This window comes from Macrotis lagotis, chromosome 1, assembly GCF_037893015.1.
Source record: "Macrotis lagotis isolate mMagLag1 chromosome 1, bilby.v1.9.chrom.fasta, whole genome shotgun sequence".
In the NCBI taxonomy this organism is placed as follows: Eukaryota; Metazoa; Chordata; class Mammalia; order Peramelemorphia; family Peramelidae; genus Macrotis; species Macrotis lagotis.
In genome coordinates, this window is record NC_133658.1 from 842,580,257 (window position 1) to 842,606,834 (window position 26,578).

Below are 26,578 nucleotides of genomic sequence, written 5' to 3' on the forward strand. Positions count from 1 at the left end.
TACAAAGCTTTGTGGACCACCTTTTTTGGTTTTAACTTTTATATTTCTTTTTTTAACTTTATTTATTAAAGGAAATGGAATTGTGACTTGTTCAAGGTCACACAACAAAGCAATTATTAAAAATCTAAGGCCACATTTAAATTCAGGTTCTCCTGACTCCAAGACTGGTGCTCTATAGAATGCACCACCTTGCTGTCCCCTTAACTTCTTTTTTCAATAATATTTCCAAATGACATGTAAAAGAATTGTTAACAATTAGTTTTTAAAACTTCACATTCCAAATTCTCTCCCTTTCTCCGACTCCTCCTGCCTTTTTGAGTAGGCAAACACTGATTTCAATTACACATGTGAAGTCATTACAAACATAATTCCATACTAACCATGATACGAAAGGAGACAATAAAAAAATTTAAAAAATATTCTCCAACTTGCTTTCAGAATTCATCAGTTTTCTTTGAGTTTTAAACACGTTGAGATTGGGGGTGTCTATAGAATGTCCAGTTGTCAACCCAGTAGGTAAGGTGAGATTTAAGATCCAGGATCAAGAGGATAGAGAAGATTAAATACATCTCACGATAATCTGAAAAATGGTTTTATGCAGATTTGATTGGAGTAGAATCTGCTTTACACTAGGAAGTTTAGTCCAGAAATTTTCTCAAATGTTTTTATAATGACCAAATTATTCTCATGAATTTAAATACAGATCACAAGAAAAATTGCATTGGCAATTTCAGGAGCACTCAAATTTAATAGATCAAAGCATTCTGTACTGCACAATCAAATATTAGAATAATTATTAGACCATGACTCAGTGGGACTCCTGGGATTACTTTCCTTTACATCTGGGAGAACAAGACATCTCTGAGGAGGACAGTAACCTTCTTTTAGTCCTTCCTCCCATTAATCAGTTGCCTCAAATAATCTCTATCCAGCCCTCAGCTCCTTAAAATGCTTTGCCTGGTTTATAAAATCCCATTTCTTCCCTAAGAGCCTGTTGCTATTGTTAACTCAGAGTTCAACTCAGCTCCTTGAAATAACTCCTGCGGGACTGATAAATAAATATAGCTTCCCATTTCCTTTCAGTGGCCATGGTGAGTACCATAGTCTTTTGTGTTCTCAAATTCTTCTAGTAAATGCCAAAGACCTGGTCTTGTCAGGGTGGAATCATTGAAACTCTTAGTTTTTACCCAAATGTGACCATGAGATGTGCCAAACATGGGAGGGATCCAACTGCTAGAGAGGAAGGAATCTTGTTCAGAGGGTTCTGGCACTGAAGTAGAGCTCTATGGGTCTAACATCAGACAGTTAACAATCCCCTGCAAAACAGCTGAGATAATCACAAAACATTCACTAAGACTGTGTGTGGGTAGTTTTACCTAGATGAGAAAACAGCAGTATTTGCATCCAGAATCCTACACTACAAAGCTTCCCTATGATAAAGAAAAAGTCCTAAAGATGTCATTATCTATGTAGATAATGGCATAATATTGATAATATTGATCTGTAAGAAATAAAAAAGCAGGGAGTGCCTAGGTGATGCAGTGGATAGAGTACCGGCCCTGGAGTCAGTATTACCTGACTTCAAATTCATCCTCAGACAATTAACAATTACCTAGCTATGTGACCTTGGGCAAGTCACTTGACACCATTGCCTTGTACAAAAAAAAATGAGTCAAAGTAGAGGAGAAGGAAAAGGAGGAAATATAGACTAATCCCTGCCTCTTATCTGTTCTGCTTTCTAGAGGTAGGATAGTTGAGCTATAGAAATGAAAAAGCTGCAGCTGCAGAGCCCTACGTACTCTTATCCCAAGCCCATGTCAAATGCAACTAAAAGATAAATCCGGGAAGAAGCTCAGGATTTATCTTCTATTTTAAAAGGAAGTCCAGTATACCAATATTGTAACATTAATTATCTTACAATCGAAATTGATAGTAATATGGGATAAACATCTACAAAACAGCATAGTAGAACCTTTAGGGTAAAGTGTTTTGTGGTTGTTTTCCTTTATTTGTCAATAGGTATGCTTTCTTTATTTAAATCTGTCCCCATGGAAATCAGGTTCTGTTATAAGTTACTTTTAGTCTAGAGAAGAAAGAACATAGAAATAATGATCATGAATGATATTGCGCAATAAAGAGCCATTTTATATGTGAATTAGCCCTCCATCAATTTCCTCTTCTATTTGTCATTGCTACTGGAGTAATCACAGATTCTGGGCAATTAGCAGAAGCTGGATCCTTGTAGTGCCCATCTTGGAAATCCTGCTATTTCTTGGAACTGCAAAGCATTAAGGAACAGAGACTCTACTGACAATTCAGTGTGTGCATTTTGAAATATTACAGCACTTGCAAATAAGCACTTTTCAGTGGTTGTAGAATAACAGAATGAATGGTAGAAAAGATGTTTTAAAATAATGATTCTAGAGAAATTTTCTTCTTAGATAAAGATGAGGCCATCCGCAAGACTCCTCAATGGCTCCCATTTCCAGGTCACAGAATTCATTCTTATGGGACTCCCAGGAATCCATAGTTGGCAACATTGGCTATCTCTACCCTTGGCATTACTCTACTTCTCAGCCATAAGTGCCAATCTGCTCATCTTCATAACCATCTGGAAGGAACCCAAATTGCACCAACCCATGTACCAATTCCTATGTATTTTATCTGTAGTGGACATAGGTCTGGCCACTACCATCATGCCCAAGATATTAGCCATCTTCTGGTTTGATGCAAAGGCCATCAGCCTCCCTGAGTGCTTTGCTCAGATCTGTGCAATACACAGCTTTGTATTCATGGAGTCAGGGATATTCCTATGCATGGCTTTTGACAGATATGTGGCTATTTGCCATCCCCTCCGCTATCCCACTATTGTCACAGACACTTTTGTCTTCAAAGTCACTGCATTCATGGTGTTCAGAAATGGACTGGTTGTTATTCCAGTGCCTTTGCTGGCTGCTCAGAGAGATTACTGCTCCTCAAATGAGATTGAACACTGCCTGTGCTCCAACTTGGGAGTCACCAGCTTGTCCTGTGATGACAGGAGACCCAATAGCATTTGCCAGATGATTCTGTCACTGATGATAATGGGAGGTGACCTAACTTTGATATGCCTTTCTTATGCATTGATTTTCTGGTCTGTCCTGAAATTGAACTCTGCAGAAGCTGCATCCAAAGCCCTCAGCACCTGCAGCTCCCACCTCATCCTCATCTTCTTCTTCTATACTGTCATTTTAGTAATTTTTGTCACCCACCTGGCAGAGAGAAAATATCCCCTGATCCCAGTGCTCTTCAATGTGTTGCACAACATCATCCCCCCGGCCCTTAACCCTCTAGTGTATGCTTTTAGGACCCAAGACCTCAGGTTGGGCTTCCAGAAGTTACTTCTGCCTGTTAAAAACAGCAAATGAGACCAAGCAACCAAGCTTCCTGGGGACATATTTTGAGTTTGTACAGTCTCCATCTCCTCCAGACAAATAATGACCTCAGCAGATTTTTTTCATTATTGCTATTATGTCAGAAGACATCAGAGCTATTCTGATGGACTAAAGAATTTTATCACAGATAATGATTTTTATAACTAAAGATGTCTTAGATAATTTCAAATGAACTACCTTGGGTTATAATGAACAGGGTAGACAGGAGGACATTGTAACACAAGTAAGATCTCATACATGTATTTGTGAGCAGCTATGTGGAGGCATTGAAAGGACATGGATTCATAAAGATTTATAATCTGCTTTTCACTCTAACCTCAGGTAATAGTTGCATAAGTGTGGATAAGTCACTAAATTCTATTTCTGCAGTTTCATCATCATTAAAAAGAGCAGAGAAATGGAAAACTGAAAAGTCCTTTGACTTTTCCTTTTGGGCAGCTGGGTCCTACCTTAGTCCCAAGGTCTTTGTGGCGCCAAATGGACATGACAAGCGTGTTCAATAATGAGAATTCAACCAGGAGCAGATGTGTAATAGGTTTTATTAACAGGCCACTACATCTCTTCCTTTGCAAGCAGACAATCCTTTTTTTTTATCCATGTAAGACCACTCTATCAGCCTCTTTAGGTATGCAAAACAGTATAACTCAAGGATCACTCCCAGGCTTCCTCTTGCACAATAGATGTTCTCTTTTCTATCAACTTCAAAGGAGCAAGATAATGGTTAAGTAAAGAAGGACCAGAGCTCCTCCCTGAGTACAGAGCACACTCAGATATTTGCTGTTATCAGAGCATTCTGACCTTGTGCAAACATCTGGGTCTCATGTTTTCTCAAGAGAACTTCATGGCCAGCATTCTTAACTTTAACCCTTTACAGAAAACTACTCAAATAACTTTGTCAGGAAAACTCAAGGTGTCAGAAATGATTGAAAAGCAACTATTCATTTTTTAATTCATGTTACTTCAATTGTTTTAAATTTTGACAATGAGATATTGAGTAAACACTCTGTGCAGAAAGGGATATGTATGCTTTGCATTAACACTAATGGTTCATTCAAACCAAGTTTGCTGAAACCCAATTGGGCTGATAAGCCACCAGGTGATATTCTTCCCCAGGTCTTGACAAGTTAAACCTAAGTTCTTTTTTATAAGTCACTTGATTGGGAGTGGGGATGAAAAAGAGTAGAATCCCCAGATCCTACAGATTGGCAAATACTCTACTAAAATAAAAATTAGATACATTTATAAAATGTGCAAAACAAAAAGCTTAAAGGATGAGATAAAAAAAAATGGAATATTTGATTCTAAAAGACCCTGGAACTTTGTGAGGAGAGTAATATAGTCACATAAACCTATGGCATGTGTGAAGAGAGGATGGATTGTGTAAAAGAGAGACTAGAGGCAAAGAAAGCACTTAGGAGACTTATATAAAAGTATAAGGAAGAAATGATGAGATCCTGATAACAGGGATCGAGAGTCTGTGTAAACATAGAAAAGGATAGAAGATTAAAAGATGTTTTCTGACTTTTAAGGAACAATTTGGCAACAGACTAGATAGGGAGAGTGTTAGGAGTTAAGAGCATTATAACCAAATTTTAATTTTAGACAGAAATATGGTAGTGTCTTGGAAAGCAAAATGAAAATTCTAAATAGGGGAAAGATGAAGTAATAAGACATGCAAAGAATATTGCAATTTGCTAATGCCTGCATATCCCCTGATTTTCACTCTTTACTCCCAAAAAATGAAAATTGCTTTACTCCCTGTGGTGCTGAAAAAGAAGGGGGAGAGAAAAAAGCAAAAACAGAAACAGACAGAGAAAGAGAGACAGAGAAGCCAGGAAAGAGCCTTGGTTTCAACTCATACTGTAAAACATAGATTGTCCTCAAAATTAAAATGATAAAAAAATCATTTAAGTAACAGAAATAGGAGAAAAATGAAGAAGAAAGGATATATAGAAGTTGGTCAATAATGCTTGAATACAATTAAAAAAGCAAATATTTTTAAGTCTAAAAATTGTTTGTAAGCAGGACCTCATCAGACAATATCCTGAATCTTTTTTCACTCACATTATACATGTTTAGGACAATTTAGTGCTTCATTCTAGGTTTATTGCCCTGTGTTAGGGTGTGACTATGTCCAACAATAATCCACAATTTATCAAATGACTCATCCTTCAACCTATTGAGCTTCAAATATCTTTCCCTACTTTATATGAACTAAAAAGATGTTCTCTGTTAATTTTTAATTTATTGAATAAAAAATAATTTTCATAATTTGGCAAAATAAAAATGATTATACCTAAAACTGCAAATTTACTATGTATAATTTGTTATTCATTTCAAATGATCAACTGAATTGTTTTGTAAACATTTTTTATTTCTTCCTACCCTTCCACTACAGATGGTCACCATTAGACTCAAATATATACATGTTTGTTGAATGCATGTGTATGAATGTGTATAAATGTATTCTATACTCATAACCTAAAAGAATTTCTAATTCACATGCAAGTTAAATAGACTGTATTCTGCAAAAAAATAACCAAACTGCTTTTAAAACCCTCATCAGCACAAAATCTGATGATGCTAATCTGTTCTGAAATCTCAGTTCCCTCATTTATTCACTCATCTACTCTTCTATGTGGAGATTTACAACCTCCTACAAATACACATCCCAATGTATTGATATCTGTAAAGAAAAAGTGCCCAAGCAGTCTCAACCCACGGACTTCAACACATCTGACTTGACCTGTATTGACTTTGTGTTGATATCTTCATAGACCCTTCTGGGACTTTCTAAATAACAATTAAAGGAAGGACTCTTCCACGCCTCACAGCATGGTCACAGGAGAGACTCAGAATCATGTGCATACTTGGGAAATAACCCCCACCCAAGGCAGTAGAATGTTTTTAAGCATATTTTCCCAGGGTTCCAAACCAAGAGTGGCTGTATATAAGCACATATCTCCCTTGACACATCAAAAGAATGAGAAAAATGCAAAATATGTTTCAAAAATCAAGTAAACATTTATTGAACTCATACTAGGTATCCATGCTCTGAGGTCAGTGCTGGAATACAAAGAATGGCAAAAAAAGAAAAGAAAAGATAATCCTTCTTTTCAAAGTTGAGCTCAGGACACAAAATGCAAAACACTATGAATAAAGCAGATATTTACAAGATAAAATAGAGATTATTACAAATATAAGACACTAGCACTAAGGGGGATAAGAAAAAGTTTCTTGAAAAAGGTGAAATTTTAGTTGAAACTTGAAAGAATCTGTGGAAACGAAGAGGCACAGATAAGCATGCAGACTTCCAAGCACAGGGATGGATAATGAAAATATCCCAAGTTGGGAAATGGAGTACCTTCTGGGAGGAATAGAATGCAGGTAAGTTTCAATGGAAGGGAATAAAGTGTAAGAAAGCTATGATTAGAACAGCAATAATTTAAAAAGCAACAAGAAAGATATGAAAATGTAAGGGCATGGAGCAAGCATCTCTCAGAATTTGATTGGACATACCTTCACACACGGTTGAGAGAAATGAGGCTGAGCGGTAGCAGATATATTAAATTTGTCACCTGGACCTATTTCTCACTGTGGGAGTTCTCCTATTCAGGATTACACATAAGAGAAATGAAAAGTCTTTAAGGTTGAAAACTGTGGAACACAAACACCTCCTCTTTTGGCTCAATATTGAAAAAATTGACAATAAAACTGACCTATCCTGAAAGAGAGTAAAAATAATTGGGACATGTTTACCTAAATAAATGAAAATACAGTAGAAGATATGTAGAGGTAATTTTTGACTTTCTAAGTGGTCACCCATTAAATGAATCTATTACTATTTTAGTTTGACACTTCTGCAGTAACACAGAATCAATATTTCCAAGGCAATGCCTAAGCAAATTGAAAAAAAGAATCAAATAATGCTTGCACAAGATTTTGTAATATTCCTCTTTCAGAGTTGTATACAACATATACAACTTTCAGAGTTGTCAAAAAACAAACAAAACAGAAAATGTAAAGCTGAAATGTGTGTCCAAAAAATTAGATTTTAAAAACTGTTAAGAATCAGGTCTGCAAGATAATATAGCAGTAAAAAACTTAATAATGTATGTAAAAAGGGAAAAATATGAAACATGACTTTTATGGACAATGGCATGGCAAAATATTATAATCATATAATTAATATATGCAATAAAGGGAAATAAATAGAATTATGTGTACAATATATAAAGACAACCTGGGAAATGAAATATTGGAAGAATAAATAATTGAAACAGTCACTATGTAAAAGAACATGAAAACAATGAGACAATACATCATTTTGGAGAGGTCAAAGTTAAACTATCCTTTTAGGAACCCTTTCTCTTTGATTCCACCTTAATTGCAAACTAAATTAAAATTAGAGGCAAATTTAGACAAAGACATAATCCCAACCCTGCTCCTATCCTCACTCCCAAATCTGACAATTTCAAATCCATATTCTTGATTTTGTTATCCTTATCTTCCAGCAAAGGAAAAAAACATGCCTTTTATTCTTTTTCTGACTTGTACAAAACATCTCTTTTTTTTCTTTCAGATTAAAATCTCAGTGCCTACAATATTAAAACTGGTGATATTTGTTAATTCGGTTTTGAGGAAAAGAGAATTGCTTTTTTTCTGTTTTACTTTTTTGAGTGCATCTATTTTTAATCAAAGTTCAAGTGTTCTGAAATTCTAGCTTCCAAATTAGCCCAGAAGACCTAACAATTGCTTTTTAAAGAAACAAGTGGATTTACCTGAATTCCTTGTTGCTTGTCCAGTTGAAATATTACACCTTGACTCAGAGGTTTGATTGAATAACAGAGTACTTTCTAGGGAAAAATAAAAGATAGGTCATAAGATACAAAAGGTTTGAAATGTAAAATGAAGTTATTTTTAAAAGAATAATTTATGAAATAAAATTATAGGATTGTAAGATTTAGTATAAGAAGAGACCTAACAAATCACCTTTTCATTTAACAAAAGAGAAAATTAAGAAGCAAAGAAGTTTAAAAAAACATACTTCTCAAAATCATGCATTAAGATATAGAACCAGAGCAATGAGGTGGGGCAGTGGATAGAGCACAGGCTCTGGAGTCAGAAGGACCTGAGTCCAAATCCAACCTCAGACACTTAATAATTACTGAGTTGGGTGACCAGGGGCTACTCACTTAACCCCATTGTCTTGCATAAAGAAACAAACAAATAAAAAAGATATGGAACTTCTCAATTCAAGCCCAAGTGCCCTGCTCCAATTCCATTGGTCTTCCCATCAGGTATTTAAGGATATACTCCCAAATAATTTAGGGAGTTAGCAAACTAAATTATCTGAGAAACTGGAGATATTTCCTTAAAATCTAAGTTCAAGTATTAAAGCATTTCTTAAATTATAGTTGACATCAACATCATTAGCATTTAAAGGCAACAGGTATATTGATTAGCTCTGAACAGTGAGTCAAACAGTATTGTGATGAGGGCCAGACAGGGGGAAATCAAGTCAATAAGCATTTATCAAACATCTACTTGAGAAAATCAAGTGATGAAGTGGATAGAGACATAGGAATGAAGTCAGGAAGACCTGGCCTTAGACACTTACTGGGCTGCCCAGGACAAATCAGGTAACCCTTGTTTGCCTCAGTTTCTATAACTACAAAATGTGGATGATGAACAGCATCTATTTCACAAGGTTGTTGTGAGGATCAGATACGAAAGCACACTGAAAGCACATTGAAAACTTTAGAGTACTGGGTAAATGTATTTATTATTATTTCATCATTACTATAATCATTATTTATAATTAATATTTGCCAATAAGGAAACCAGGGTCAATATAAAGTATAGGACAAGTAAAAGAAATAAATCATGAAAAGACAGGAAAGGTAAGAAGAGACCAGATTATGAAGGATTTTCAATGTCAAACAGAGTTTTTCCTGAAAACACTCTAAGGTCACTGAAGATGACTAATGATACATTGACTTAGATCTCTTCTTTAGAAAAATCACTTTAATAGCTAAGTGGTACCTGAACTGGCGAAGAGGAGACTTGATGCAGGGAAAACAACCAGCAGATTATTGTAATAATTCAGGCATTAGTTCATGAGGTCATTCACCAAATTGGGGAGGTATCAGATAAGACAAGGGAGCAACAAAGAGAGATGTTGCAGACTTAAAATCAATAAACTTTAACACTATAAGAAATGTGTTGGGGATTTGGGAATGAAAATTGTAAGATAACACAAAGGCTTCAAGTGTGTGTGGGGGGTATAAATTCAGCTTTTTTAGTTTGTGAAAAAATTTTTTGATCTGCTTTTTTAGATTTTTTTTAGTTTTTATTTCATTTTCTCCAAATGACATGCAAAATAATTTTTAATAATCAATTTTGTTAATTTTGCATTCCAAATTCTTTCCTTTTCTGCCAGTCGTCCTCCCTTTTTGAGCAGGCAAACATTCTGTTTTTAATTACATATGTGAAGTCATTACTGACATAATTTCATACCAGTCATAATACAAAAGTAAACATGTTTAAAAAGAAAATTTCAAAAATATGTTCCAACTTGCTTTCAAAGTTTATCAGTTTTCTTTGAGTTTTAAACACGTTGAGCTTGGGTATGTCTATATAACATCCAGTTGTTAACCCAGTAGGCAATTTGAGATGTAAGATCCAGGATAAGGATAGAGGTTAGAGATGAATAAATAGATCTCACTATAATCTGCAAAATTGTTTTATGTTTTTTGGTTGAAATAGAAAGAATCTGCATTACACTAGGAAGCTTTGACAAAGTTTTCTCAAATGTTTTCATAAGGAGCAAAATCTCATCAATTTAAAAAGGACTCAGAAGAAAGACTGCATCTCAAAGCATTCTGAACACACAATAAAACAGAGATAAGACACTAGCATCATGGGGGATAAAAAAAGTTTTCTTGAAAAAGGTGAAATTTTAGTTGATCCTTGAAGGAATCTGTGATAACAAAGAGACACAGATAAGCAGACAGAGATCCAAGCATAGGGATGGCTAATGAAAATGTCCCATGTTGGGAGATGCAGTACCCAACAGGAAGAATAGAATGCAGGCTAATTTCAATGGAGTAGATGTAGGGGAATAAAGTGTAAGAAAGTTAATGATAAGAACAGCTATAATTTAAAGAAGAAAATGAGAGACATGAAAATGTAAGGACATACCATGATTGGACCTATCTTTACATAAAGTTGAGAGGAATGAGGCTGTACAGGTAGCAGATATATTGAATTTGTCCCCTGGATCAAGTACCTCACTGTGAAAATTTCCCTAAACAGGTCCACATGAGAAAACTGAAGAAACTTCAAGTTCGAAAACTATGGAACACAAAACCTTCTTCTTTTTGATCATTAACAAAAAAAACAAAAGGAAACAAAAAAAAAACACAGCAAAACTGACCTATTCTTAGAGGCAGCTAGGTGGCACAGTGGATAAAGCACGGGCCCTGGAGTCAAGAGTACTGGGTTCAAATCCGACCTCAGATACTTAATAATTAGCTAGCCCTGTGGCCTTATGCAAGCCACCTAACCCCATTTGCCTTGCAAAAAAAAAAAAAAAAAAACCTAAAAAAAAACTGACCTATTCTGAAAAGACTGTTCTGAGAGTAAAATGCAATTGGGATATGTTTACCTAAATAAATAAAAAATTGATTACCAGACATATAATGGTAATTCATAACGTTCTAAGTAAAGAGGCCATCCAAGAAATGAATCCATTACAATTTGAGTCTGGTACCTCTGCAGTAAGTGATACAGAATCAATCTTCTCAAACAAAAGCTAAATAAATTAAAAAAAATTGAACAATGCTTGTAAGAGACTTTATAAGGTTCTTCTTTCAGAGTTTTATATAACCTAAAGGCAAACAAAAGAGAAAAATGTAGAACTAAACTGTGTGTCAAAACAATTAGATTTTAAAACCAGTTAAGAGTCTTTGGAAAGGGGACAACTAAGTAATGCAGTAGATAAAGCACTTGCCCTGAAGTCAGGAGTACCTGAGATCAAATTGAATCTCAGACACTTAATACTTACCTTGCCTTAAATAAATAAAAAATAGGAGTGACTAGGTGGTGCAGTGGATAGAGGACTGGCCCTAGAGTCAGGAGGATCTGAGTTCAAATACAGTCTCAGACACTTAATAATTACCTAGTTGTGTAACATCAGGCAAGTCAATTAATCACATTGCCATAAATAAAAAATTTTAAAAAGGAATGAGTTGAGGGTTTGGGGAGGGGTGTGTTAGAATGAAACTTAAAAGAGAACATCTAGGCTTCAAGTCTAGGAAATTAGAAGTAAGGATGTAATAAGAAAGTGTAGGAGACAGGAGGGGAAAAAGTGTTTGTATTTGTCTATGTATGATTTTTTTCCTCTTTGTTTGTGTGTGTGTGTGTGTGTGTGTGTGTGTGTGTGTGTAGTGGGAGAGATAATGAATTCAGTTTTTTTAGTGTGTATGTTACAAAGCTTTATTGATCAGCTTTTTTTGGTTTTAACTTTTCTATTTTTTTAACTTTATTAAAGGAAAAGGGGTTAAGAGACTTGTTCAAGGTCACACAGCAAAGCAATTATTAAATATCTGAGGCCAAATTTGAATTCAGGTTCTCCTGACTACAAGAATGCACCACCTTGCTGTCCCCTTAACTTCTTTTGTCAATAATATTTACAAATGACATGCAAAAGAATTGTTAACAATTAGTTTTTAAAATTCCACGTTCCAAATTCTCTCCCTTTCTCTGACTACTCCTGCCTTTTTGAGTAGGCAAACACTGATTTCAATTACACATGTGAAGTCATTACACACATAATTCCATATTAACCATGATACAAAAGAAAACAATAAAAAAATTTCCAAAATATTCTCCAACTTGCTTTCAGAATTCATCAGTTTTCTTTGAGTTTTAAACACATTGAAATTGGGGGTGTCTCTAGAACGTCCAGTTGTCAACCCAGTAGGTAAGGTGAGATTTAAGATCCAGGATAAAGAGGATAGAGAAGACTAAATACATCTCACGATAATCTACAAAATGGTTTTATGCAGATTTGATTGGAATAGAAATAATCTGCTTTACACTAGCAAGTTTAGTCTTCAGAAAATTTCTCAAATACTTTTATAAGGAGCTAATTATTCTCATGAATTTAAACACAGATCACAAGAAAAACTGCAATTTTAGGAGCACTCAGATTTAATAGATCAAAGCATTCTGTACTGCACAATCAAATATTAGAATCATTGCCCGTGACTCAGTGGACCTCCTGGGATTACTTTCCTTTACATCTGGGAGAACAAGACATCTCTGAGGAGGACAGTAACCTTCTTTTAGTCCTTCTTCCCACTAATCAGTTGCCTCAAATAATCTCTATCCAGCCCTCAGCTCCTTAAAATGCTTTGCCTAGTTTATAAAATCCCATTTCTTCCCTATGAGCCTGTTGCTATTGTTAACTCAGAGTTCAACTCAGCTCCTTGAAATAACTCCTGCGGGACTGATAAATAAATATAGCCTCCCATTTCCTTTCAGTGGCCATGGTGAGTACCACAGTCTTTTGTGTTCTCAAATTCTTCTAGTAAATGCCAAAGACCTGGTCTGGTCATGGTGGAATCATTGAAACTCTTAGTCTTTACCCAAATGTGACCATGAGATGTGCCAAAGATGGGAGGTATCCAACTGCTAGAGAGGAAAGAATCTTGGTCAGGGGATGCTGGCACTGAAATAGAGCTCTGTGGGTCAAACATCAGACATTTAACAATCCCCTGTACCGCAGCTGAGATAATCACAAAACATTCACTAAGATTGTGTGTGGGTAGTTTTACCTAGATGAGAAAACAGCAGTATTTGCATCCAGGATCCTACACTACAAAGCTTCCCTGTGATAAAGAAAAAGTCCTAAAGATGTCATTATCTATGTAGATAATGGAATAAAATTGATAATATTGATCTGTAAGAAATAAAAAAGCAGGGAGTGACTATGTGATACAGTGGATAGAGTACCAGCCCTGGAGTCGGGATTAACTGAGTTCAAATCCATCCTCGGACATTTAACAATTACCTAGCTATGTGACCTTGGGCAAGTCACTTAACACCATTGCCTTGCACAAAAAAAAGGAATGAGTCAAAGTAGAAGAGAAGGAAAAGGAGGAAAGAAAGACTAATCCTTGCCTCTTATCCATTCTGCTTTCTAGAGGTAGGGTAGTTGAGCTATAGAAATGAAAAAGCTGCAGCTGTTGTCTTTAGTCCTAAGGACTCCTATCCCAAGCCCATGTCAAATGCAATTAAAAGATAAATCCGGGAAGAGGGCTCAGGATTATATCTTCTATTTTAAAAGGAAGTCCAGTATACCAATATTGTAACATTAATTATCTTAAAATAGAAATTGATAGTAACCTGGGATAAACATCTACAAAACAGCATAGTAGGACCTTTAGGGTCAAGTGTTTTGTGGTTGTTTTCCTTTATTTGTCAATATGTATGCTTTCTTTATTTAAATCTGTCCCCATGGAAATCAGGTTCTGTTATAAGTTATTTGTAGTCTAGAGAAGAAAGAACATAGAAATAATGATCATGAATGATATTGCCCAATAAAGAACCATTTTACACGTGAATTAGCCCTCCATCAATTTCATCTTCTATTTGTAATTGCTATGGGAGTAATCTCAGATTCTGGGGAATTAGCAGAAGGCGGATCTTTTTAGTCTCCATCTCAGAAATCCTGCTATTTCTTGGAACTGCAAAGCGTTAAGGAACAGGGACTCTACTGATACAATTCTGTGCATGCATTTGAAATATTACAGCACTTGCAAATAAGCACTTTTCAATGGTCGTAGAATAACAGAATGAATGGTAGAAAAGATATTTTAAAATAATGATTCTGGAGAAATTATCATTTTAGATAAAGATGACTCCATCTGCAAGACTCCTCAATGGCTCCCATTTCCAAGTCACAGAATTCATCCTTATGGGACTCCCAGGAATACATAGTTGGCAACATTGGTTATCTCTACCCTTGGCATTACTCTACTTCACAGCCATCAGTGCCAATCTGCTCATCTTCATCACCATCTGGAAGGAACCCAAATTGCACCAGCCCATGTACCAATTCCTAAGTATTCTATCCATAGTGGACATAGGTTTGGCCACTACCATCATGCCCAAGATATTAGCCATCTTCTGGTTTGATGCCAAGGCCATCAGCCTCCCTGAGTGCTTTGTTCAGATCTACGCCATACATGGCTTTGTAGGCATGGAGTCAGGGATCTTTCTTTGCATGGCTTTTGACAGATATGTGGCTATTTGCCATCCCCTCCGCTATCCCACTATTGTCACAAACTCTTTTCTCTTTAAAGTCACTGTATTCATGGTGCTCAGAAATGGACTGCTTGCTATTCCAGTGCCTTTGCTGGCTGCTCAGAGAGATTACTGCTCCTCAAATGAGATTGAACACTGCCTGTGCTCCAACTTGGGAGTCACCAGCTTGTCCTGTGATGACAGGAGACCTAACAGTATTTGCCAGATGATTCTGTCACTGATGATAATGGGAGGTGACCTAACTTTGATATGCCTTTCTTATGCATTGATTTTCTGGTCTGTCCTGAAATTGAACTCTGCAGAAGCTGCATCCAAAGCCCTCAGCACCTGCAGCTCCCACCTCATCCTCATTTTCTTCTTCTATACTGTCATTGTAGTAATTTTTGTCACCCACCTGGCAGAGAGAAAATATCCCCTGATCCCAGTGCTCTTCAATGTGTTGCACAACATCATCCCCCCAGCCCTCAACCCTCTAGTGTATGCTTTTAGGACCCAAGACCTCAGGTTGGGCTTCCAGAAGTTACTTCTGCCTGTTAAAAACATCAAATGAGACCAAACAACCAAGCTTTCTGGGGTCATATTTTGAGTGTGTACAGTCTCCATCTCCTCCAGACAAATGGTGACCCCCCCAGTGGATTTTTTTTATCTGTGTGAGCAACCGTTTTAATGACCTTCAAATGTTTATTATATCATCAAGGTATTTTTTGTTTTATGATTCATTATTGCCATTATGTCAGAAGACATCAGAGCTATTCTGATGGACTAAATAATTTTATCACAGATAATGATTTTTATAACTAAAAATGCCTTACATAATTGCAAATGAACTACCTTGAATTATAATGAACAGAGTAGACAGAAGGACTTTATACACAAGTAGAATCTCATACTTGTATTTGTCGGCAGCTATGTGGAGGGGTGGAAAGGACATGGATTCATAAATATTTATAATCTGCTTTTCATTCTAACCTCAGATACTAGTTGCATAAGTCTGGGTAAGTCACTTAAGGCTATTTCTGCAGTTTCATCATCATTAAAATGAGCAGAGAAATGGGAAAAGTCAAGGTGTCAGAAATGATTGAAAAACAACTATTCATTTTTTAATTCATGTTACTTCAATTGTTTTAAATTTTGACAATGAGATATTGAGTAAACACTCTGTGTAAAAAGAGATATGTATGCTTGGCGTTAACACTAACGTTTCATTCAAACCAAGTTTGCTGAAACTCAATTGGGCTGACAAGCCACCAGGTGATATTCCTCCCAAGGTCTTGACAAGTTTAATCCAAATTCTTTTTTTTTAAGTCACTTTATTGGGAGTGGGGAAGGAAAAGAGTAGAATCCCCAGATCCTACAGATTTGCCAATGATCTGCTAAAGTAAAAATTAGATACATTATAAAATGTGCAAAATAAAAAGCTTAAAGGATGAGAAAAAGATGGAATATTTGATTCTAAAAGACTCTGGAACTTTGTGAGGAGAGTAATATGGTCACATAAACCTATGGCATGTACGAAGATAGGATGGATTCTGTAAAGGAGAGACTAGAGGCAAAGAAAGCGCTTAGGAGACTTTTATAAAAGTATAAGGAAGAAATGATCAGATCCTGATACCAGGGGTCAAGAGTCTGTGTAAACATAGAAAAGGGTACAAGATTAAGATATATTTTGTGATTTAAAAGGAACAATTTGGCAACAGACTAGATAGGAAGAGTGTTAGGAGTTAAGAGGGGATACAACAAAATTTTAAATTTAGTTGGAAATATGGTAATGACTTCAAAAGTAAAATGAAAATTCTAAACAGGGGAAAGATGAAGTAATAAGACATGGAAAGAATATTGCAATTCACTCATGCCTGCTTATACCCTGATTTTTACTCTTTACTCCCCAAAAATGGCAATTGCTTTACTACTTTGTGTGGATCTGAAAAAGAAGGGAGAGAGAAAAAAGGCAATAACAGAAACAGACAGAGAAAATGAGAGTGAAGCCGGGAGAAAGCCCTGGTTTAAACTCACACTGTAAAACATAGATTGTCGTCAAAACTAAAATGATAAAAAAAAATCATTTAAGTAACAGAAATATGAGGAAAAGGAAGACGAAAGGATATACAGAAGTTGGTCAATAATACTTAATACAATAAAAAAAGCAAACAGCTTTATGTCTAAAAATTGTTTGCAAGCAGGACCTCATCAAACTATATCCTGAGTCTTTTTTCACTCACGTTGAACATGTATAGGACATATAATGATTCATTGTGGGTTTACTGCCCTGTGTTAGGGTGTGAATATTTCCAACAATAGTCCACAATTTAGCAAGTGACTGGTCCCTCAAGATATTGAGCTTCAAATCTCTCTCCTGACTTTGTATGACCTAAACAGATCCTCTCAGTTAATTTTTAATTTATTTAATAAAAAAGAATTTTCATAATTTGGCAAAATAAAAATGATTGTAACTGAAACTGCTAATTTACTAAGTATAATTTGTAATTCTTTTCAAATGATCAAATGAATAGTTTTATAAACTTGTTTTTAATTTCTTCCCACCCTTGCACTAGAGATGGTCACCATTAGACACAACTATATACGTGTTTGTTGAATGCATGTGTATGGATGTGTATAAATGTATGTATACTCAGACTTCATATATATACATACACATTTGTCTGTATACATTTATGTGTGTGTATATATATATGTATATACATATATATATATATACAAAACATTTGAACGAATTTCTAATTCACATGAGGGTCAACTGGATTCTACTCTGGAACCAACAAAAATAACCAAACTGCTTTTAAAACCCTTATCAGCAGAAAATCTGATGATGCTAATCTGTTCTGCAATCGCAGTTCCCTCATTTATTCCCTCATCCACTCTTCTGTGTGTAGAGATTTACAACCTTCTACACATACATGTCCCAAAGTACGGATATCTCTAAAGGAAAAGTGCTCAAGCAGTCTCAGCCCATACACTTCAACACATCTAACTTGACCTGTATTGCCTTTGCCTTGATATCTTCATAGACCCTTCTGGGATGTTCTAAATAACAATTAAAGGATGGTCTCTTCCATGCCTCATAGCATGGTCACAGAAGAGACTCAGAATCATGTGCATACTTGGGATCTCACCCCCCCAAGGCAGTAGAATGTTTTTAAGCATATTTTCCCAGGGTTCCAAACCAAGAGTGGCTGTATATAAGCACATATCTCCCTTGACACATCAAAAGAACGAGAAAAATGCAAAATATGTTTCAAAAATCAAGTAAACATTTATTGAACTCCTACTAGGTATCCATGCTCTGAGTTCAGTGCTGGAACACAAAAAAATGGCAAAAAAGAAAAACAAAACAAAATCCCTTTTTTCAAAGTCCAGCTCAGGACAAAAAATGAAAAACACTTTGAACACAACAGATATTTACAAGATAAAATAGAGATTATTACAAATGTAAGACACTAGCACTAAGGGGGATAAGAAAAAGTTTCTTGAAAAAGGTGAAATTTTAGTTGAAACTTGAAAGAATCTGTGGAAACGAAGAGGCACAGATAAGCATGCAGACTTCCAAGCACAGGGATGGATAATGAAAATATCCCAAGTTGGGAAATGGAGTACCTTCTGGGAGGAATAGAATGCAGGTAAGTTTCAATGGAAGGGAATAAAGTGTAAGAAAGCTATGATTAGAACAGCAATAATTTAAAAAGCAACAAGAAAGATATGAAAATGTAAGGGCATGGAGCAAGCATCTCTCAGAATTTGATTGGACATACCTTCACACATGGTTGAGAGAAATGAGGCTGAGCGGTAGCAGATATATTAAATTTGTCACCTGGACCTATTTCTCACTGTGGGAGTTCTCCTATTCAGGATTACACATGAGAGAAATGAAAAGTCTTTAAGGTTGAAAACTGTGGAACACAAACCCCTCCTCTTTTGGGTCGATATTGAAAAAATTGACAATAAAACTGACCTATCCTGAAAGAGAGTAAATATAATTGGGACATGTTTATCAAAATAAATAAAAATACAGTATAAGATATGTAGTGGTAATTTATGATTTTCTAAGTAAAGTGGTCACCCATGAAATGAATCCATTATTATTTGAGTTTGCTACTTCTTCAGTAACACAGAATCAATATTTCCAAGGCAATGCCTAAGCAAATTGAAAAAAAATCAAATAATGCTTGCACAAGATTGTGTAATATTCCTCTTTCAGAGCTGTATACACCATATACAACTTTCAGATTTGTCAAAAAAACAAACAAAACAAAAAAAATGTAAAGCTGAAATGTGTGTCAAAAAAATTGATTTTAAAAACTTAAGAATCAGGTCTGTAAGATAACATAGCAGTAAAAACTTGATAATGTATAACAAAGGTAAAAATTATGAAGCATGACTTTTATGGACAATGTCATGGCAAAAAATTATAATCATATAATTAATATATGGAATAAAGGAAAATAAATAGAACTATGTGGACAATATATAAAGACAACCTGGGAAATGAAATCTTGGAAGAATAAATAATTGAAACAGTCACTATGTAAAAGAACATGAAAACAATGAGACAATACATCATTTTGGGGAGGTCAAAGTTGAACTATCCTTCTAGGAACCCCTTCTCTTTGATTCCACTTTGATTGCAAACTAAATAAAAAATTAGACGTAAGTTTAGACAAAGACATAATCCCAACCCTGCTCCCATCCTCACTCCCAAATCTGCCCATTTCAAATCCATATTCTTGATTTGGTTATCCTTATCTTCCAGCAAAGGGAAAAAAAACATGCCTTTTATTCTGTTTTCTGACTTGTACAAAACATTTTTTTTCTTTCAGATTAAAATCTCAGTGCCTACAATATTAAAACTGGTGATATTTGTTAATTTGGTTTTGAGGAAAAGAGAATTGCTTTTTTTCTCCATTTTACTTTTTTGAGGGCATATATTTTTAATAAAAGTTCAAGTGATCTGAAATTCTGGTTTCCAAGTTAGCCCAGAAGACCTAACAATTGCTTTTTAAAGAAACAAGTGGCTTTACCTAAATTCCTTGTTGTTTGTCCAGTTGAAATATTACACCTTGACTCAGAGGTCTGATTGAATAACAGAGTACTTTCTAGGAAAAAATAAAGATAGGTCATAAGACCTATGTAAAATGAAGTTATTTTTAAAAGAATAATTTATGAAATAAAATTATAGCATTGTAAGATTTAGTACGAGAAGAGACCTAACAAATCACCTTTTCATTTAACAAAAGAGAAAATTAAGAACCAAAGAAGTTTAAAAAAACATACTTCTCAAAATCATGCATTAAGATATAGAACCAGAGCAATGAGGTGGGGCAGTAGATAGAGCACAGGCTCTGGAGTCAGAAGGACCTGAATCCAAATTCAACCTCAGACACTTAATAATTAGTGAGTTGAGTGACCAGGGGCTAGTCACTTAACCCCATTGTCTTCCAAAAACAAACAAACAAATGAAAAGGTATGAAACCTCTGAATTCAAGCCCAAGTCCTCTGCCTCCAATTCCATTTGTCTTCCCATCTGGTATTTAAGGATATAGTTTCTCAGATAATTTAGTTTTCTAACTCCCTAATTAGCAAACTAAATTATCTGAGAAACTGGAGATATTTCCTTAAAATCTAAGTTCAAGTATTTAAGCATTTCTTAAATTATAGTTGACATCAGCATAATTACCATTTAAAGGCAACAGGTATATTGATTAGCTCTGAACAGTGAGTCAAATAGCATTGTGATGAGGGCCAGACAGGGGGAAGTCAAGACAATAAGCATTTATCAAACATCTACTTGAGAAAATCAAGTGGTGCAGTGGATAGAGACATAACAATGAAGTCAGGAAGACTTGGCCTTAGACACTTACTGGGCTGCCCAGGACAAATCAGGTAACCCTTGTTTGCCTGAGTTTCTATAACTACAAAATGTGGATGATGAACAGCATCTATTCCACAAGGTTGTTGTGAGGATCAAATACAAAAGCACACTGAATGCACAATGAAAACTTTATAGAGTTCTGGGCAAATGTAATTATTATTATTTCATTATTTATAATTATTATTTACCAAAAAGGAAACCAGTGTCAATAAACAGTATAGGAAAAAGTGAAAGAAATAAATCATGAAAAGACAGGAAAGATAAGAAGAAACCGGATTATGAAGGATTTTCAATCTCAAGAGTTTTCCTGAAAACACTATAATGTCACAGAAGATGACTAATGATGCATTGACTTAGATCTCTTCTTTAGAAAGATCACTTTAATAGCTAAGTGGTAACTGAACTGGAGATGGGGAGATGATGCAGGGACAACAACAACCATCAGATTATTGTAATAATCCAGGCATTAGTTGATGAGGTCATTCACCAAATTTGGGGTGGTATCAGATAGGAAAAGGGGGCAACAAAGAGAGCAACTTAAAGGGGGCAAACTTAAAATCAATAAACTTTAACACTATAAGAAATGGGTTGGGGATTTGGGGATTTGGGGAGGAATGTGTTAGAATTTTTCTTGTAAGATGACACAAAGGATTTAAGTCTAGGAAATTAGAAGTAAGGTTGTAATAGTAAGATTAGGATAGAGCAGGGAAGGAGTGTTTGTAATAGTCTTTGAATGTGTGTGTGGGGGGGGTATGAATTCAATTTGTTTAATTTGTCAGAAAATTGTTTGATCTTTTTTTTAGGTATTTTTTAGTTTTTTTATTTCATTGTTTCCAAATGACATGCAAAAGAATTTTTAATAATCAATTTTGTTAATTTTGCATTCCAAATTCATTCCCTTTCTGCCAGTCGTCCTCCCTTTTTAAGAAGGCAAATATCTGTTTTCAATTATATATGTGAAGTCATTATAAACATAATTTCATACTAATCATGACACAGAAGAAAACATGTTTAAAAAGAAAATTTCAAAAATATGCTCGAACTTGATTTCAGAGTTTATCAATTTTCTCTGAGTTTTAAACACATAGAGCTGGAGGAAGTCTATATATACCATTCAGTTGTTAACCCAGTAGGCAAGCTGAGATGAAAGATCCAGGATCAGCCTAGACAATAGAGATGAATAAATAGATCTCACAATAATCTGAAAAAAGGTTTTATGTTTTTTGATTGGAATAGAAAGAATCTGCTTTAGACTAAGAAATTTAGACTTGGGAAATGTTCTCAAATGTTTTTATAAAGTTCAAAATCTCGTGAATTTAAAAAGGACTCAGAGGAAAAACTGTATTCGCACACATTTCAGCAACATTCACATTTAATAGATCAAAGCATTCTGAACACACAATCAAAGAGAATTTTTGCCCCAGACTCAGTGGGCCTCCTGGGCTTACTTCCCTTTACATCTGGGAGAACAGTAAATCTCTGAGGGAGACAGTAACCTTCTTTTAGTCCTTCCTCCCATTAATCAGTTGCCTCAAATACTCTCTATTCATCCCTCTGCCCCTTAAAATGCTTTACCTGGTTCATAAAATCCCATTTCTTCCCTGTGAGCCTGTAGTTATTGTTAACTCAGAGTTTAACACAATTCCTTGAAATAACTCTTGCAGGACTGATAAACAAACATAGCCTCCCACTTCACTGCCAATGGTCATGGTGAGTACCACAGTCTTGTCTCCTCAAATTCTTCTAGTGAGTGCCTAAGATCTGGTCTGATCATGATGGTACTGTTGAAACTCTTAGTCCTTTTATCCAAAATTAACTATGAAATGTGCCAAACATGGGAGAGATGCAAGTGTTAGAGAGAAAGGAACCCAGTAAGGAGGTGCTGGCATTGAAATGGGGCTAGCACTTGAATAAAAGAATTCTCTGTAGGTCAAGCATCAGACATTCAACAAACCCCTAGCACACAACTTACATAATGACAAAACATTCACTAAGGCTGCATGTGGATTGTTTTACCGAGATGAGAAAAAAGCAGTATTTTGATCCTGTAACCAAGAATAAAAAGATTCCCCATGATAAAGAAAAAGTGCTAGAGATGTCAGAATTATTTGCGTGATGATGGAGCAAGTATCCATGTCTGAAGAATGGTGCAATTATTGAATTTTGAAGAGTCTTAGTGTTATTTTCTAATAAAAGTTTGATTATAGAACAATAAAAAATAGAAGACCCTTATAAAAATATGCATAGGCCATCAGTTACAAAGATTCACATCACTCAGTCCAAATCTATCTGAATCATTCCTCTTTTAAAGTCCATCACTTCTCTAGCAATAGGTTAGTAGACTGTTTCACCTTGACTCTTCTGGATCCTTGGATTATCACTGCTTTGACAAGAGTTCTAAAGTCTTTCAAATATGTTTGTCTGTAAAATGTTATCATTTGTCTTACTTGTTTCAGTCCTTCTCAATTCATAGAGGTATTCCCAATTACTTTTGAAATTCTCTACTTAATTATTTCTTATAGAGCAATATTATTCCATTATCTACAGAAAGAAATTTTTAGCTATCTACCCTAAGGGGAGCACACCCATTTAGCTTCAAATTTGAGGTTACAATGAAAAGACTGTGTAAATGAAAAAGGAAATGAAAACAAATGCAAAAAAAATTGTACATTTCATTTTTTTCCAAATTACATGGAAAACAATTCCATGCACCACTGTTAACCTAAACTGCTATCCCCAGAATGACTCTTGGAATTCTGGGTCAGCAAAAAACATGGTTGAAGACAGCAAGATGATCACCTACATCATACTTTTGATTATTGAGCGCTAAGACTACATTCCTTTTTTTCTAGTCTCTATACAACCTGCTATCTACAGGAATTAAGCAATCACTCAAATTGACTTCCATTGCACTTGCTTTCAAGTATTATTAAATTTTAAATGATCACTAATTTAATTCAATTCAATAAATAAGTTTCTACCATATCTTAGATAGTCTTACATTTGGAGAATATAAGAAACATAATAGCTAGCATAAAATATTAGCTAATCTTTTCTATATGTTATTTTATTTGATCTCTACTGGCACCTTGAGTGTTACATACCTTTTTTATCATCTCTATTAAAACTGAGACTAAGAAAGTTTAAGTGACTTGACTAGGCTCACTCACTTGTAAGTTTGTGAGGATGTATTTGAACTAGTCTTTCTGATTCGAGATACAGTACACTAATATATTATGTCACCCAGCTTCATGATGCATCACTAAGAAAATAAATCATGACCCTGTTTATGTTATCAAGGAGTTTATATTCCCATTATTTGAGGAAGGATTACTGCAACAAGCACACAGATTAGTTTCATATGGATATGGAGATAATGATAGTAAAGGGAAAATATAAACTAGGTGATCTTGAAAAATTTGAGGGCATAAGAGAAAGTCAATGAATTCTGCATGTGAAAAGTAGTTTTTGACTAAGACAAAACAATCTTCATGACATGACCAAGACAGCTTGCATGAAGATTTGGGGAACCTCACACTGCAGCAGGGCACCACATAATTAGGAATCTGGAGACCTTGAATTATGGAATGGTACCTTGTGCCCTCTGATCTGTCACCAAGGAAAAGGTGAAAATCCACTTAGAACAAGGGTGGCACTGATATAAATCTGTATGGATGAAAGGAGCAGGGCATGGCAGTGGCATTGGATCTCTTATGTTCTCACTTGGCTCATATTTTCATAGAACCATAATCAAAAGCAGGTTGAACAATTTCAGATCTGATCAGTTTAAATGGCTAAGATAACAGAATTGTCCAATGTTAATAAGGAAGAGGATACAGGGGTGTGAGTGTGTGTACATTTTTATAGAAGAATTAAGTCAAAGTGGAGAAGGAAAAGGAGGAAAGATAGACAATCCTTGCCTCTTATCCATCCTCCTTTCTAGGTGTTGGGTACTTGAGGTATAGAAATGGAAAAATTATAGCTGTTGTCTTTAAACCTAAGGAGTCCTACTCCAAGTTCTACTCCAAGTCTTTACATAGATAAATTCAGAAAGAAGCTCAGGACTGTAGCTTTTACTTAAAAAGGAAGCGAAGTACTGATAGGCTTTAGAGTTAATGATCTTGAAATAGAAAGTGATAGTATCAGTATCCCTAGATAAACATGATCAGAACAGCATAGTAGGACGTTTATGATCAAATGTTCAGTGGTTGTTTTAATTTGTGTGTAAATATGTATGCATTCTTAAGTTGAATTTGTCCTCAAGGAAGTTTTGTGTATCAGATTTTATTGTAAGTTACTATAGACTAGACAACAAAGAACATAGAAATAATCAAGATTGATATTTTCAGTTAAAGAATCATTTCACCATTGAAAAACCCCTCACCAATTTTGTCTGCTATTAGCCACTGCTGTGAGAGTAGGCTCAGAATCTGGGAAATCAACAGAACCTGGATCCTTGCAGTCTGAATCTCAGAAATCTTAGCTGATTTTTTAGAACTGCCAGGCAGTAAGGAACAAGAATTCTACTGGTAAAATTCTGTGCATGCATTTTGAACATTGTAATACTTGCAAATAAGTACTTTTTTATGAATAGGAGAATAATAGAATGAATGACTGAAAACATGTTATAGAATAGTGATAATGGAGAAATATTCTTCTTAGAGAAAAATGACTCCATCTGGAAGATTCATCAATGGCTCCCATTTCCAGGTCAAAGAATTCATCCTTATGGGACTCCCAGGAATACATAGTTGGCAACATTGGTTATCTCTGCCCTTGGCATTACTCTACTTTGCAGCCATCAGTGCCAAACTGCTTATCTTTATCACCATCTGGAAGGAACCCAAATTGCACCAGCCCATGTACCAATTCCTAAGTATTCTATCTATAGTGGACATAGGTCTGGCCACTACCATCATGCCCAAGATATTAGCCATCTTCTGGTTTGATGCCAAGACCATCAGCCTCCCTGAGTGCTTTGCTCAGATCTATGCCATACATGGCTTTATAGGCATGGAGTCAGGGATCTTCCTATGCATGGCTATTGACAGATGTATGGCTATTTGCCATCCCCTCCGCTATTCCACTATTGTCACAGACACTTTTGTCTTCAAAATCAGTGTATTCATGGTGCTCAGAAATGGACTGGCTGTTATCCCAGTGCCTTTGCTGGCTGCTCAGAGAGATTACTGCTCCACAAATGAGAATGAACACTGCCTGTGCTCCAACTTGGGAGTCACCAGCTTGTCCTGTGATGACAGGAGACCCAACAGCATTTGCCAGATGATTCTGGCCCTGTTGATAATGGGAGGTGATTTAACCATGATCATCCTTTCCTATGCCTTGATTTTCTGGTCTGTGCTGAAATTGAACTCTGCAGAAGCTGCATCCAAAGCCCTCAGCACCTGCAGCTGCCACCTCATCCTCATCTTCTCCTTCTATACTGTCATTGCAGTAATTTTTGTCACCCACCTAGCAGAGAAAAAATATCCCCTGATCCCAGTGCTCTTCAATGTGTTGCACAACATCATCCCCCCAGCCCTCAACCCTCTAGTGTATGCTTTTAGGACCCAAGACCTCAGGTTGGGCTTCCAGAAGTTATTTCTGCCAGTTAAAAAGAGCAAATGTGTCCAAATCAGGTGAGCTTGCTGGGGTCAAATTTTGAGTGTGTACAATCTCCATTTCTTCCAGACATGTGGAGAGCTTAGTCAAAATTTTTTAAACTACATGAGCAACAATTTTAATGTCCTACAATTGTTTGTTATATCATCAGAGTGTATCCTAGCTCTTATGATTCATTATTTCCATTATTTCAGAATACATCAGAGCTATTCTGATGGACTAAAGAATTTTATCACAGATAATGACTTTTGTGACTACCAAGAATGCCTTTGATAAATGCAAATGATCTACCTTGGGTTATAAT

The 26,578-nt window shown here is 35.5% G+C and overlaps 3 protein-coding genes across 3 annotated transcripts; all 3 read left to right on the forward strand.

The window, feature by feature from the left end:
- Positions 1 to 1,088: 1,088 nt before the first annotated feature.
- On the forward strand, positions 1,089 to 3,407 carry LOC141490447 (olfactory receptor 56B1-like). Its single transcript, XM_074190472.1, has 2 exons — positions 1,089 to 1,103; positions 2,448 to 3,407. Exons 1-2 carry the CDS (start codon positions 1,089 to 1,091, stop codon positions 3,405 to 3,407), a joined length of 975 nt encoding a protein of 324 aa, XP_074046573.1.
- A 7,072-nt stretch (positions 3,408 to 10,479) lies between these two features.
- LOC141490463 (olfactory receptor 56B1-like) lies at positions 10,480 to 15,318 on the forward strand. The gene is made up of 2 exons (XM_074190474.1): positions 10,480 to 10,488; positions 14,359 to 15,318. The coding sequence occupies exons 1-2, from the start codon at positions 10,480 to 10,482 to the stop codon at positions 15,316 to 15,318; spliced, it is 969 nt and encodes a 322-aa protein (XP_074046575.1).
- A 10,002-nt stretch (positions 15,319 to 25,320) lies between these two features.
- Positions 25,321 to 26,295, forward strand: LOC141507891 (olfactory receptor 56B1-like). Its single transcript, XM_074215997.1, has one exon. It carries the CDS (start codon positions 25,321 to 25,323, stop codon positions 26,293 to 26,295), a length of 975 nt encoding a protein of 324 aa, XP_074072098.1.
- The last annotated feature ends 283 nt before the right edge of the window (positions 26,296 to 26,578 follow it).

What these genes read in the sequence shown, in the direction of transcription:
- LOC141507891 (XM_074215997.1), top strand. Translation starts at nt 25,321, where the DNA reads ATGACTCCATCTGGAAGATTCATCAATGGCTCCCATTTCCAGGTCAAA.